Raw genomic sequence first — 15,605 nt, 5'->3', positions numbered from 1 at the left:
CGATAAATTGTAGACATAGGCGGGTTTATAACTTTGTGGCTGTGGTAACGAGTGGCGACCCTCATTCATGTTGACTACAGCATTTGTTACATATCTTTGAGAGATACATTTCTCACAACCAACCAATACAATTGAGAAATACACTACTTGTATTTGGTACTTTTTGTAAGTGTTTATTTACAACAGTGTTAACAGGTTTACTGAATGTGCAAATGCATGTGTAGACTGTCCTCTGGGCATTCAGCTCTCAGAAGAGCCACTTGTGCCTTCACTAGCAGTCCAACTCCAACAGGGACTAGCCTCAGAGAAATGAACTAAAACCAAGGTAGCAACTCCTAATTGAAAAGCTAAAATGTGCTGCACATCATGGTCATAATTACATGAATACAGGTTTGTGTTGGGCGGTTGGGAACCTCAGACCTACAAAAAGCAGCATCTTTACCACACCAGCACATGGAGGGAGTCCGTCTGTAAGCATATTAACACTTATGGGAAATCTCTCCCAATTTGCAGGCACAGATTTGAATAGACACAAATAGAAACCAAACAGACATAATGCACACAAGACCACAAAATATACATACACTTTAAGAGGCACACAAACACATTGATAAAACACAAAGTAGTACATGCACAGATACTATGCTGAAATATGTAGGTCCATAATTATGTTTTCTCTGAGTCCTCAGGGCGAGATCCTCACTTCCTGAACAAGGCATGTCGGGTGAAGGTGTACCACAGGTGGGCGGGCTTTCGCTTGGGCTCGGCCAATGTGAACACCTGCTGCTGAGGCACACTGGTTGGCACAGTAACATGGCGCTGGTGAATTGGATGCAGGGGTTGGTGGTGGTGGGGCGGGACAGAGCCAGAGTAGCCTATGGCTGAGAATAAACAACGTTTTAAACATTATTTGCAATAATAAGAGTATTTCACTAAATCCAACACCACAGCAATTGTAAGAACACAGAAGTATGATTGCTTGCTTACTCTTCATTTTCCCTTGTTTGGATCTTCTTGCATTGAAGATGGCTTGTTTTCTCTGCGTTTCACTGATCTTCATTCCTGTCATGAAATAAAAAAAATACCAGTCAACCCAATGTCATTCAACATGGACTTACTTAAATGTTCTCCTCGGGAATGGTTTTAGATTTTATTTATTCGAAACCAAAGAAGAAAAGTGACAGAAAACAGTTTGCAGGTGAGGTTGAAAACAAGAGCTTTCCAATAACCACACAAAAAAAAACTGAAAAAAATATATACAGTACCGTTCAGACGTTTGGGGTCACTTAGAAATGTCCTTGTTTTTGAAAGAAAAGCACATTTTTTGTCCATTAAAATAACATAAAATTGATCAGAAATACAGTGTAGACATTGTGAATGTTGTAAATGACTATTATTGTCGCTGGAAACGGCAGATTTCTAATGGAATATCTACATAGGTGTACAGAGGCCCATTATCAGCAACCATCACTCCTGTGTTCCAATGGCACGTTGTGTTAGCTAATTCAAGTTAATCATTTTAAAAGGCTAATTGATCATTAGAAAACCCTTTTTGCAATTATGTTAGCACAGCTGAAAACTGTAGTGATGATTAAAGAAGCAATACAACTGGCCTTCTTTAGACTAGTTGAGTATCTGGAGCATCAGTATTTGTGGGTTGAATTACAGGCTCAAAATGGCCAGAAACAAATAACTTTCTTCTGAAACTTGTCAGTCTATTCTGGTTCTGAGAAATGAAAGTGATTCCATGCAAGAAATTGCCAAGAAACTGAAGATCTTGTACAACGCTTTGTACTACTCCCTTCACAGAACAGCAAACGGGCTCTAACCAGAATAGAAAGGGGGAGGCCCCGGTGCACAACTGAGCAAGAGGACAAATACATTGGAGTGTCTAGTTTGAGAAACAGACACTTCACAAGTCCTCAACTGGCAGTATCCTTAAATAGTACCCGTAAAACACCAGTCTCAAAATCAACAGTGAAGAGGCAACTCCAGGATGCTGGCCTTCTAAGCAGAGTTCCTCTGTCCAGTGTCTGTGTTATTTCACCCATCTTAATCTTTTATTTGTATTGGCCAGTCTGAGATATGGCTTTTTCTTTGCAACTCTGCCTAGAAGGCCAGCATCCCGGAGTCGCCTCTTCACTTGACGTTGAGACTGGTGTTTTGCAGGTACTATTTAATGAAGCTGCCAGTTGAGGACTTGTGAGGTGTCGGTTTCTCAAACTAGATACTAATGTACTTCTCCTCTTGCTCAGTTGTGCACCGGGGCCACCTCCTTTCTATTCTGGTTTAAGCCAGTTTGCGCTGTTCTGTGAAGGGAGTAGTATACAGCGTTGTACGAGATCTTCAGAGTTTTGGCAATTTCTCTAGCCTTCATTTCTCAGAACAAGAAAAGTGACGAGTTTCAGAAAAGGTTATTTGTTTCTTGCCAGTTTGAGCCTGTAATCTCCCAAATTCTGATGCTACAGATACTCAATCAGTCTAAAGGCCAGTTTTATTGCTTCTTTAAGCAGAACAACAGTTTTCAGCTGTGCTAATGTAGCAGTGTGATGTTCTTCCCCTAGATTATGCACCAAGTTGCACACAAGGACCAATTCAAATAGGCCAGGTCAAGGTGGGGGGGATGTTAATAATTTGATAATAATCATTCAGTGTGTTTTTTTTATTTAATTACAGCTGTATAGCTAATGTTATTCTTTGGTGTAAAAACACTTTCATATCAACATTGTACATACATGTGATTGTAAAAGTTTTGTATATTTTGGTTAGGCCCATCGCGGGTTATCTGTATTTCCGTACCCCCTTATTGTTCTCTTTTGCATGACCTTCAGCATAGCAAGGTGCCTGAGAGCTATGACTGCGCCAAGGGCTAACAATGTGTGTTGTCTCTTCGTGCGCAGGGCAAATAAAAATAATTCAACTAGCAGACCTCCAGTTGTGGCAGCGTCGTAATTAAAAGTACACAACGCAGAATGAACCACACTACACTAACATATTTGCAAAAGGGTTTTCTAATGATCAATTCGCCTTTTAAAATGATAAACTTGCATTAGCTAACACAACATGCCATTGGAACACAGGAGTGATGGTTGCTGATAATGGGCCTCTGTACGCCTATGTAGATATCCCATAAAAATCTGCCATTTCCAGCTACAATAGTCATTTACAACATTAGAAATGGACCAAAAAAATGTGCTTTTCTTTCAAAAACAAGGACATTTCTAAGTGACCCCAAACTTTTGAACGGCAGTATTTGTATTTGTGTTTAATCAGTTAAAGCATACTAATTATAGCTGAACATGATAGTATACAAAAAAAAATGTGCATGAATGTGTGTTTAAGAGTTAGGCTACATGAAGGAGACATGGGAAACACCTTTCCCATCAACACCCCATCTAGTCGCCACCCCTTTCCTCTTCAGTATCTCCATCCTTTTCCACTTCCATCAGTCTCTCCATCCTTTTCCACTTCCCTCAGTCTCTCCATCCCTTTCCACTTCCCTCAGTCTCTCCATCCCTTTCCACTTCCCTCATCAGTCTCTCCATCCCTTTCCACTTCCCTCATCAGTCTCTCCATCCCTTTCCACTTCCCTCATCAGTCTCTCCATCCCTTTCCACTTCCCTCAGTCTCTCCTCCCCTTTCCACTTCCCACATCAGTCTCTCCTCCCCTTTCCACTTCCCACATCAGTCTCTCCTCCCCTTTCCACATCCCACATCAGTCTCTCCTCCCCTTTCCACTTCCCTCATCAGTCTCTCCATCCCTTTCCACTTCTCTCTCTCTCCATCCTTTTCCACTTCCCTCACTCTCCTTCCCATTCCACTTCCCTCATCAGTCTCTCCATCCTTTTCCACTTCCCTCATCAGTCTCTCCTTCCTACTCCTTCTTCTCACCCATCTCCTGGTCCTCCTGTACTCTCTGTCTCTCCCTGGCGAAGGCCTGCAGCCAGCGCTGTCTGTCCTGGGGTTTCCTGCAGCAGAGGTAACACAGGGTCTCCAGGGTAGAGCTGTTCCGGAGCCGCAAGGCGTTCCTCAGCAAGATGCCCAGCTCGGGGTCCCTGCCATCGGGCATCTGCAGCACCGATGTGTTGTCCATGTCCAGGCGACCACGGTAGTGCAGCAGGTCGCGGCGCAGTACGTCCTTCTTACAGAACACCAGCTGGTGGTCGAACAGGAAGAAGCTGCGCTGCTGCGTCTTGTTGCCCTGCCGGACAATCCGGGTGAGTTCCCCAGAGTGGATCAGCTCCGAGCTGCACTCCAGAACATCCGCTCCCTGGGAGAGAGCACACACAGAGAGAGAGGTGAACCAGTATCTGGGCAGAGGAGGAGACGATGAATATGACTAGTCTCATCTCTAGCCCAGTTTGCTACCATTCATTTTCCCATTAGACAGCTATGCAAGCATTATGTCAAAATACATCAGTTACTCACTAAATGTTTCGCTGAGTAACTATCGTCATTTACTGCCGTCACACCAGGTATGTACATCCCCAAAAAAGTCTACATAAAAATGTACATGTGCCAAATCCACCTCTTTGGGAAAGCTCTCTAAAAACATACCCTATATGGTCTACTTGATCTCTAAAAACATACCCTATTTGGTCTACTTGATCTCTAAAAACATATCAAGTAGACCGTATAGGGTATGTTTTTAGAGATCAAGTAGACCATATAGGGTCTCTAAAAACATACCCTATATGGTCTACTTGATCTCTAAAAACATACCCTATATGGTCTACTTAACCTACTTGATCTCTAAAAACATACCCTATTTGGTCTACTTGATCTCTAAAAACATACCCTATATGGTCTACTTGATCTCTAAAAACATACCCTATATGGTCTACTTAACCTACTTGATCTCTAAAAACATACCCTATATGGTCTACTTGATCTCTAAAAACATACCCTATTTGGTCTACTTGATCTCTAAAAACATACCCTATATGGTCTACTTAACCTACTTGATCTCTAAAAACATACCCTATATGGTCTACTTAACCTACTTGATCTCTAAAAACATACACTATATGGTCTACTTAACCTACTTGATCTCTAAAAACATACACTATATGGTCTACTTAACCTACTTGATCTCTATTAACATGGTCTACTTGGTCTCTATTAACATGGTCTACTTAATCTACTTGCATTAAATATGATTACAGGTTGATTGATGATTGGTTAGTGTACTGCTGCTGGATCAGCCAACATGTACGTGGTAGTAATGAGGGACTTTATTGGCGGTACCGAAGAGGTGATTTGAGACTAGTCATTCATTGTCTCCTCCTCTGCCCAGATACTGGTTCAGAGAGGGGGTTGCATTTGTCAGATCATTGGTTGAGTCATTGTCTAGATCTTATGGTTAGTGCTAGCCAGGATCCTTGGGAAGTCTCTGCCTTAACCCCTACCATAACCCTCAACTTTTTTACATTTCAACGTCAAATGGGGTAGAGATGCCCCAAGGACCCCGGATAGCATGGACCCATGTTAAACGACACCTTATTTCCCAGACTGAGTACAGGAGACGAGCACAAGGTTGAAATGGGTTTTGATGCAAAGCCTTAACATAAACACTGTAGTAGCCATGTAATAATAAGGTGGTAACAGGTTTCTGCTGGAGTAACAATGTAAAAAAGTTGTGAGGAGCCTCACCTCCCAGCGTAGGATGGCCACCTGCCAGTGAGCTATGGCGTCAATACTCTCCAGCCTCCTTTTCCCCTCATTGATCAGGCTCGCCACATTCTTCATCGCCTCGTACGCGTCACGAACTCCACCATAGTCACTACAGAACACAACATCAACAGCATTGGAGAGTGTGAAAAGGTTTGTGTGTGTATTCGTGTGAGTGGGTATATACGTTGTGAAGTTCGTAAAGGAAAAAGTGTCCAGTGTGTGTTGTGGCCTACCTGTGGTCTTTGGGGGTGTATTTGAGCAGCTCTCCCAGCTGCAGGGGGTACTTGCAGATCTTCTGGACGGGCGTGAGCAGGAAGCCAGCGATGGAGATGTCAATCATCTGCTGCAGCAGCCGGCAGGCCTCAAAGAAGTGCTTGTACCTGCCCAGCTTCATGAGGCGCTGCAGCTCCCCACACGCTGCAGGGTGGGTGTTACAGTACTCAGAGTAGATGGAAAAACCCTCCCCCTGAGAGAGAGGATAAGAGGATGGGGGGTGAGTGAAGAGGGTAAGGAAGGAAAGAGTGTGGGGGGTGGAAAAGCCGGGAGGGAGAGAGGCATAAATAGTTCAATAGAGCCAAACGGGGATATGACGGTGTTGAAATGTATAACTGTGTAATGTACTCACGGAGCAAAAATATAATGGTATGGAAAAACGCTGGATCCAATTCTGAAAAAAGTGTGTGTGTGTAAAGAAAGTGTGTACACAAAGGGTATAGCATACCTGTAAGAGGAAACAGGCTCCTATCTCACTGAGGTGAGGCTGGTCTGTGTTGTACTTCCTCTCCAGGTCTTTAAGGAACTGTCTCTGGAACTTGTAGATGTCCTCAATGTTACTGAAGATGGTCTTTAGCTGCAGCTCAGTGAACATGCCCGGGTGTTTACCACACTGGCGGATATAGCCCTGGGAAAAGCATTAGACATTTTGTCTGGGTCAAAATGAGGCTTAAGTGGTGGGGTGCGGCCAATGGTGTGGTCTCCGATCAAACATTTTAGAGGCCCTCCTGTTGGGCGCAGTGACAAAATGTAGCTGTTTTAAAACTAATGTGTACATTTATACACATTTTACATGAGACAGAAAATGTGCAGTTTTAAAGCAAATGTCCTGCAATTCTACACATTTCACCATAGCTTATGCTATCTGAGCAACACAAACAAACTCAAATGGGGGCCCCCCCTGACTGTCGCTTTAATTTTTGTGATTGTTAGTTCTCAAAGATGATCTTATCACAAAATACGTATGTTATCTTTTCTACATACTTTATATCTGGTTTTAGTCTTAAGTTAACACTGGAAAAAAAAATGTCTATCCTGAAAATAATTTTAATAAAAATAAATAAATATATATATAAATAAATAAATAACACTAATAAAAATGTATCTATTTGGATATAGGCCCCTGAAAAAAACAGGTGGCCCACCCAAGACTTTTCTATGCAGAAAAAGACAGATGTTGTGTTCAATGCTAATGTTTGACCAGCAGGGGGAGCCAATGGGCAGAAAAGCTGGTGGCAATCCAGAGTCCTAGTTGTAATATCAGTGATGGTGGAAAGAGATGGGTTAGGGTCGGTTAATGTTGGTGGTTGTGGTCGAGCCTCCACCCACCTCACAGATGTCCCGGAGATGTTTGATGTAGATGCGTTCAGTATTCATGATCTCTTTGACCACGTTAGTCCTCATCTGCTCACGGTGCTCGGTGCTGTGTGTGTGAGTGTCCCGGGTGTCAGTGTGTGGGTCCTCTTGGTCCAGAGCACAACTCTCTACACTTTCTGCTCCTGAGTCCTCCTCCTGGTTCACACGAACCTGTCAATCAAAACACACTCCACGTTACCAGGGAAACCTGAGTCACACAGTCCACCTAGTTAACTAGCATCTATAAATGAAACTTAACCCAACCTACATCCCTATGGTTACATTGCAAACACCATGTATGGTTAACAAGCCCCTGTCCGTCAACAACAATCACCAATAAGGGAAATTACCAAGCGGTCACCCACCTATCAATTAACTGGCCTCGCCATGGTTACCATAGCTTGCCTTACTAAGACGTAACTGTCAATCAACACAAGTCACCAGGGAAACCACTGAAACCTCTGAACCCCTCAGCTCTTGAACACACACTACTAAGGGGCGTGGTTGGCGCTAAGCCAGTTTCAGAGCCTTTGGCTGGGAGGGTCTACAGTAAACATCAATTACACAGGGAGGTCAATGTCCACTTAGACAAAACATAGACAGTTTTGTTTGTGGCCCTTTGTTTAGTGTTTTGCTTTATGGCCTGAGCTATATCTTGTTTTTGTGTAAAAATATAAATAAAAACATGAATGGTGAATAATTGACTGATTGAAAATGTAAGAAATCAGGGTTAGTGCACCAGAAGGACTTGATGACACAGTGCACACAAAATGTACTTTTCATGTACCGAATAAAATTCTAAAGTTCAATGTGTTTGCATCGCATTTCAACTCCCGATAGTTTTGTCACAAAAACTGTTGAGTTAAATAGCAAATGTGCCTACTCTGGTCTTTGGAAATTTCTTGCATAATACATTTTACCGACACAAAATGATCCTACCATGTCGAACAAACAAATGATCTGTCGGCATTTATAAAATTGTACCAAAACTTCCTGTTTCCATCACAGCTGTTGCGATTAAAAATTTAAAAAAATTATACGGTATGACTTAACTCACATAAAAACTGTGGATGGAAAAGTGATTAGAGTAGTTTTACCCTGACGAAGCTAGAGGGGAACCAGGCCTCCCTGTCTGCCCCCATGCCCCACCACCAGTCCTTGTGAGGGGCCTCCAGCACCCGGATCACATCCCCCGCCTTGAACGCCAGCTCCTGCTCCTCCATCGTCACATGGTCCCACAGGGCCTCCGCATACACCGCTTGACCCTGGCTTATCCACTGACACACACACAGACAGACAGAGAGATATATATATATAAAACTATTACATACATCAGACTGTCTGATGGCTGAAGATTTTCCAGTTAAAGAAATGAGAAGTCACATTATTCCCCTGATGTTTCTCTGTATTCAGAGTTACAGAGTCAGAGATACAGAGTTTCATGTAATGACAGACACACACAGATAAATACAGATTACATGCACAGCACACTCATGTCCGACACACAGATTATGCTTGGACTTGGACACCACAGCCGTGTCCAAATTTGGACCAAAACAGATCACACACAATCACATAGAAACATCAGAGACGACTTGGCAGAAACGGCATGTTGACTTGGAGACGTTACGTCTGTTGCCAGGAACGGTAACAGAACACACTCTGCAGGTCAACACCCAGGTGGGCAGCTCACCTGGCTGAGAGCAGACAGCTCCACCCCAGGCTGCAGGTACGTTGTGACGTCGCTGAGCTCATCGAAGCTCCCCTCCTCTTCACTCACACTGTCACCATCCACCGCTGCAGAACGCTCTGAGCCGGCGTCTGCTTTGGGGAGAATACAGTTAAACATTATACATGCTCTCACACACACTGAAAGAGGGGAGACATACGTTTACATCACACTTTCAAAGAGCTCGTCTGTTTTGCTGTTAATTTACAGACACTAGACCCACACATTCTCACACACCCTCACCACTCAACCCCCCTCTGCCCCATTCTCACACACCCTCACCACTCAACCCCCTTCTGCCCCATTCTCACACACCCTTACCACTCAACCCCCCTCTGCCCCATTCTCACACACCCTCACCACTCAACCCCACTCTGCCTCATTCTCACACACCCTCACCACTCAACCCCCTTCTGCCTCATTCTCACACACCCTTACCACTCAACCCCCCTCTGCCCCATTCTCACACACCCTCACCACTCAACCCCACTCTGCCTCATTCTCACACACCCTCACCACTCAACCCCACTCTGCCTCATTCTCACACACCCTCACCACTCAACCCCCTTCTGCCTCATTCTCACACACCCTTACCACTCAACCCCCCTCTGCCCCATTCTCACACACCCTCACCACTCAACCCCACTCTGCCTCATTCTCACACACTCTCACCACTCAACCCCACTCTGCCTCATTCTCACACACCCTCACCACTCAACCCCACTCTGCCTCATTCTCACACACCCTCACCACTCAACCCCACTCTGCCTCATTCTCACACACCCTCACCACTCAACCCCACTCTGCCTCATTCTCACACACCCTCACCACTCAACCCCACTCTGCCTCATTCTCACACACCCTCACCACTCAACCCCCCTCTGCCCCATTCTCACACACCCTCACCACTCAACCCCACTCTGCCTCATTCTCACACACCCTCACCACTCAACCCCACTCTGCCTCATTCTCACACACCCTCACCACTCAACCCCACTCTGCCTCATTCTCACACACCCTCACCACTCAACCCCCCTCTGCCCCATTCTCACACACCCTCACCACTCAACCCCACTCTGCCTCATTCTCACACACCCTCACCACTCAACCCCACTCTGCCTCATTCTCACACCCTCACCACTCAACCCCACTCTGCCTCATTCTCACACACCCTCACCACTCAACCCCACTCTGCCTCATTCTCACACACCCTCACCACTCAACCCCACTCTGCCTCATTCTCACACACCCTCACCACTCAACCCCACTCTGCATCATTCTCACACACCCTCACCACTCAACCCCACTCTGCCTCATTCTCACACACCCTCACCACTCAACCCCACTCTGCCTCATTCTCACACACCCTCACCACTCAACCCCACTCTGCCCCATTCTCACACACCCTCGCCACTCAACCCCACTCTGCCTCATTCTCACACACCCTCACCACTCAACCCCACTCTGCCTCATTCTCACACACCCTCACCACTCAACCCCACTCTGCCTCATTCTCACACACCCTCACCACTCAACCCCACTCTGCATCATTCTCACACACCCTCACCACTCAACCCCACTCTGCCTCATTCTCACACACCCTCACCACTCAACCCCACTCTGCCTCATTCTCACACACCCTCACCACTCAACCCCACTCTGCCCCATTCTCACACACCCTCGCCACTCAACCCCACTCTGCCTCATTCTCACACACCCTCACCACTCAACCCCACTCTGCCTCATTCTCACACACCCTCACCACTCAACCCCACTCTGCCTCATTCTCACACACCCTTACCACTCAACCCCCCTCTGCCTCATTCTCACACACCCTCACCACTCAACCCCCCTCTGCCTCATTCTCACACACCCTCACCACTCAACCCCACTCTGCCTCATTCTCACACACCCTCACCACTCAACCCCACTCTGCCTCATTCTCACACACCCTCACCACTCAACCCCACTCTGCCTCATTCTCACAGAAGCTCTCTCCATCTTTATTCCTCTCTTTCACACACACACACACCCTCAACACTGAGGACTCTGTGTAGTTTGCGTCGTCCGAGGCGGTCCAGTCCGATGGGGGTGCTCTGGGAGAAGGTGGAGGGGCGGAACCTGGCCGACACCGCTTTGTAGGGGGGCACTTGGTGGGACGGGACAGGGGGGCGCGACAGGGGCTAGAGGGACATGGAGAGGACAGTGTTAGGGCCTTTGGGAACAAATCACAAACAAGGCATTATGATACATACTGGGCATTTCCTCTGGAATACAGATGGTGTAAATGATTTCACTGAGTTACAGTTCATAAGGAAATCATTAGGTCCGAATCTATGGATTTCACGACTGGAAATACAGATATGTACATTACCAGCCAAAAGTTTGGACACCCTACTCATACCAGGGTTTTTCTTAATTGTTTACATTGTAGAATAATAGTGAAGATGTCAAAACTATGAAATAACACATATGGAATCATGTAAAAAAACAAAAAAAGTGTTAACTAAATCAAAATACATTTTATATTTGAGATTCTTCAAAGTAGCCAACCTTTGCCTTGATGACAGCTTTGCACACTCTTGGCATTCTCTCAACCAGCTTCATGAGTAAGTCGCCTGGAATGTATTTCAATTAACATGTGTGACATGTTAAAAGTTAATTTGTGGAATTTCTTTCCTTCTTAATGACCTTTTCAATTGTGTTGTGACAAGGTAGGGGTGGTATACAGAAGAAAACCCTATTTGGTAAAATACCAAGTCCATATTATGGTAGGAACGACAGTCCATTACTTTAAGACATGAAGGTCAGTCAACACGGAACATTTCAAGAACTTTAAAAGTTTATTCAAGTGCAGTCGCAGAAACCATCAAGTGCTATGATGAAACTGTCTCTCATGAGGACAGCCACAGGAAAGGAATGCCCCGAGTTACCTCTGCTGCAGAGGATAAATTCATTAGTAAACTGCACCTCAGATTATTTGGGCTGCAAATGCTTCAGAGTTTAAGTAACAGATACATCTCAACTGTTCAGAGGAGACTACGTGAATCAGGCCTTCATGGTCGAATTGCTGCAAAGAAACCACTACTAAAGGACACCAATAATAAGAAGAGACTTGCTTGGGCCAAGAAACACAAGCAATGGACATTAGACCGGTGGAAATATGTCCTTTGGTCTGATGAGTCCGAATTAGATTTTTGGTTCCAACCGCCGTGTCTTTGTGAGACGTAGAGTAGGTGAACGGATTATCTCTGCATGTGTGGTTCCCACCGTGAAGCATGGAGGAGGTGGTGTGATTGTGTGGGGGTGCTTTGCTGGTGACACTGTCTGTGATTTATTTAGAATTCAAGGCACACAACCAGCATGGTTACCACAGCATTCTGCAGTGATACACATATGTGGGAACTCCTTCAAGACTGTTGGAAAAACATTCCTCATGAAGCTGGTTGAGAGAATGCCAATAGTGTGCAAAGCTATCAAAGGCAGAGAGTAGCTACTTTGAAGAATCTAAAATATATCTTGATTTGTTTAACACTTTTTTAGTTACTACATGATTTCATGTGTTATTTCATAGTTTTGATGTCTTCAATACTATTCTACAATGTATAAAATAGTAAAAATAAAGAAAAACCCTTGAATGAGTAGGTGTGTCCAAACTTTTGACTGGTACTGTATCTGTTGGTCACAGATACATTTAAAAAAAGGGAGAGGCATGGATCCTAAAACCAGGCAGTATTTGGTGTGATCACCATTTGCCTCATGCAGCGCGACACATCGCATAGAGTTGATCAGACTGTTCATCGTGGCCTGTGGTATGCTGTCCCACTCCTCTTCCATGGCTGTGTGAAGTTGCTTGATATTGGAGGGTACTGGACCACTGTCATACATGTCGATCCAGAGAATCCCAAACATGCTCAATGGGTGACATGTCTGGTGAGTATGCATGCATTAAAGAACTGGGACATGTTCAGCTTCAAGTAATTACTTACAGATTCTTGCGACATGGGGCCGTGCATCATCATGCTGAAACATGAGGTGATGGTGGCAGATGAATGGCACGACAACGGGCCTCAGAATCCCGTCACCGTATAGCTGTGCATTCAAAATGCCATCGGTAAAATGCTAAATGTGTTTGTTGTCTAACTTTTGCCTGCCCATACCATAACCTTACCGCCACCATGGGGGACTCTGTTCACAACGTTGACATCAGCAAACCGCTCGCCCACACAACACCATATACGCATGCTGCCAGCCATTTGCCCGTGAAGAGAACACTTATCCAACGTGCCAGTGGCAATCGAAGGTGAGCATTTTTCCACTAAAGTCAGTTACGACGCCGAGCTGCAGTCAAGTCAAGACCCTGGTGAAGACGACAAGCAGCCAGATGAGCTTCCCTGAGACGTTTCTGACAGTTTGTGCAGAAATTCTTCAGTTAAACAAACCCACAGTTTCATCAGCTGTCCAGGTGGCTGGTCTCAGACAATCCCGCAGGTGAAGATGTGGATGTCCTGGGCTGGCGTGGTTACATGTGGTCTGCGGTTGTGAGGCCAGTTGGTCGCACTGCCAAATTCTCTAAAATGACGTTGGAGGTGGCTTATGGTAGAGAAATTAACATTCAATTCTGACAACAACTTAAGACATCTGTGGCATGGTTTTGTGACAAAACTGCACATGATAGAGGGGCCTTTTATTGCCCCCAGCACAAGGTGCACCTGTGTAATGATCGTGCTGTTTAATCAGATTCTTGATATGCCACACCTGTCAGGTGGATGGATTATGTTGGCAAAGGAGAACTGCTCACTAACAGGGATGTAAAAAAATCTGCACAAAATGGGAGAAACAAGCTTTTGGTTCATATGGAACATTTCTGGGATCTTTAATTTCAGCTCATGAAACATGGGACCAACACTTTACATGTTGCGTTTATATATTTCTGTTCAGTATATATCTAGCCATTGTTTAGAGGTGAGGTTCTTACAGAAGGCAGACGGTCCTCTCTCTCCTCAGCTCCTCCAATAACAGACATTGGCTGTCTCCTCCGGCACGGGAGATCTCCATTCACATTGTAGTTCTCTGTGCTGTCACTGTCCTGCGAGCCTCCATTGCTTTTGCCGTCTTGATAGAGAGTTCCATTTGTAGTCCTCTCCTTAGGATGTAGCTCCGTCTCCTCCTCGGGGATGGCGTACTTCCTGGCTACCAGCTGAGCGTAGTCAGAGATTGGTCGAGGCCTCGATCGGCCCGCCCTTTGCCTGGGGATGAAGGACGTGGACGTTTCTGTGGAACCTATTTTCGTCGGTGACATGGGTGAAGTGGGAGACTCTGGGGGCCATGTTGGTGTGAGAGAAGGGGTACTGGTGGCTGAAGGAGGGGGCATCTCTTCACCCCCCAATAGTGCCTCTCTGCCCTGTTCGTCTAACGTACCCTGAAGGTGAGAGCAAAGATGAAAGGTCAATGAGATGCCCCACAATGTTTGCTTCTAACAAACATCTGCAGGAAGGAAGATCTGAATCAAAAACAGAGCATGCCATTTAGTTGATGTGTCATTAATGTGGAAAGTTATAACTAATATCTTTGGACTCTAATATATATTTGCACATTCTTTTCCCCATATCACAACCTCAAGAAATAAAAAGGTCTTATCAAATTATATATGTGTACACACAAGTAGGAGCGATAGCAGAGTACACATTTATTCCTATTTAGGTTACTGGTCATTTGAAAAATAGAGCAATGTTTAATCTAACTGACCAGAAAGCTTACTACTGTAATGTGTTCTGTTCTGTTTAAGGCTAGTTTGACATTAGTATTGTTTTTTTCCCCCCAAAGAGAGAGGGGTAAACTCATTTGAACTCAATCACTTTTAAATTTGAACGAAACCTTTTACAGTGCCTTCAGAAAGTATACATACCCCTCGACTTATTCTACAGCCTGTGTTACAGCCTGAATTCAAAATGGATTAAATACATTTTTCTATTTATACAACTCCAGTACGAACTTGGGAGAGACGAAGGTCGAGAGCCATGCGTCCTCCGAAACACAACCCAACCAACCTGCACTGCTTCTTAACACAGCGTGCATCCAACTCGGAAGCCAGCGCGATGAGACAAGGATATCCCTACTGGCCAAACCATCTCTAACCCGGACCACGCTAGGCCAATTGTGCGTCGCCCCATGGACTTCCCGGTCGCGGCCGGCTGCAACAGACTCGAACCAGAGTCTCTGGTGGCACAGCTAGCACTGCAATGCAGTGCCTTAGACCACTGCGCCAAGTCTAGCCATAGATTTTTCAAGCAGGTTTAAGTCAAAACTGTAACTCAGGAACATTCACAATCTTCTTGGTAAGCAACTCCAAAGTAGATTTGGCCTTCTGTTTTAGGTTATTGTCCTGCTGAAAGGTGAATTCATCTTCCAGTGGCTGGTGGAAAGCAGACAACCAGATTTTCCTCTAGGATTTTGCCTGTGCTTAGCTCAATTCCGTTTCATACTGAAAAACACCCAGTTCTTAAAGATTACAAGCATACCCATAACATGATGCAGCCACCACCATGCTTGAAAAAATGGAACGGTACTCAGT

The 15,605-nt window shown here is 45.1% G+C and overlaps 1 protein-coding gene across 4 annotated transcripts in view; it reads right to left on the bottom strand.

Annotated features, from left to right (window-relative positions):
* Window positions 1-147: 147 nt before the first annotated feature.
* The window catches only part of spata13 (spermatogenesis associated 13), a 35,205-nt gene continuing 19,747 nt past the window's right edge, over window positions 148-15,605 (bottom strand). For 3 of the 4 annotated variants that reach the window (XM_036934984.1, XM_036934981.1, XM_036934983.1), the window contains 11 exons: window positions 14,010-14,453; window positions 11,064-11,214; window positions 8,996-9,126; window positions 8,400-8,579; window positions 7,276-7,473; window positions 6,395-6,574; window positions 5,907-6,139; window positions 5,653-5,782; window positions 3,892-4,270; window positions 988-1,062; window positions 148-881 (listed from right to left, as the gene is read on the bottom strand). In XM_036934984.1, coding sequence (XP_036790879.1) covers window positions 700-881; window positions 988-1,062; window positions 3,892-4,270; window positions 5,653-5,782; window positions 5,907-6,139; window positions 6,395-6,574; window positions 7,276-7,473; window positions 8,400-8,579; window positions 8,996-9,126; window positions 11,064-11,214; window positions 14,010-14,453 — 2,283 coding nt within the window. In that variant the 3' untranslated portion in view covers window positions 148-699. The remainder of the gene's footprint in view (window positions 882-987; window positions 1,063-3,891; window positions 4,271-5,652; window positions 5,783-5,906; window positions 6,140-6,394; window positions 6,575-7,275; window positions 7,474-8,399; window positions 8,580-8,995; window positions 9,127-11,063; window positions 11,215-14,009; window positions 14,454-15,605) is intronic. The other variant, XM_036934982.1, reaches the window with a different exon arrangement.

Source organism: Oncorhynchus mykiss, chromosome 11 (assembly GCF_013265735.2).
Source record: "Oncorhynchus mykiss isolate Arlee chromosome 11, USDA_OmykA_1.1, whole genome shotgun sequence".
NCBI classification, from domain to species: Eukaryota; Metazoa; Chordata; class Actinopteri; order Salmoniformes; family Salmonidae; genus Oncorhynchus; species Oncorhynchus mykiss.
This window is presented reverse-complemented; position numbering and strand designations above follow the sequence as displayed.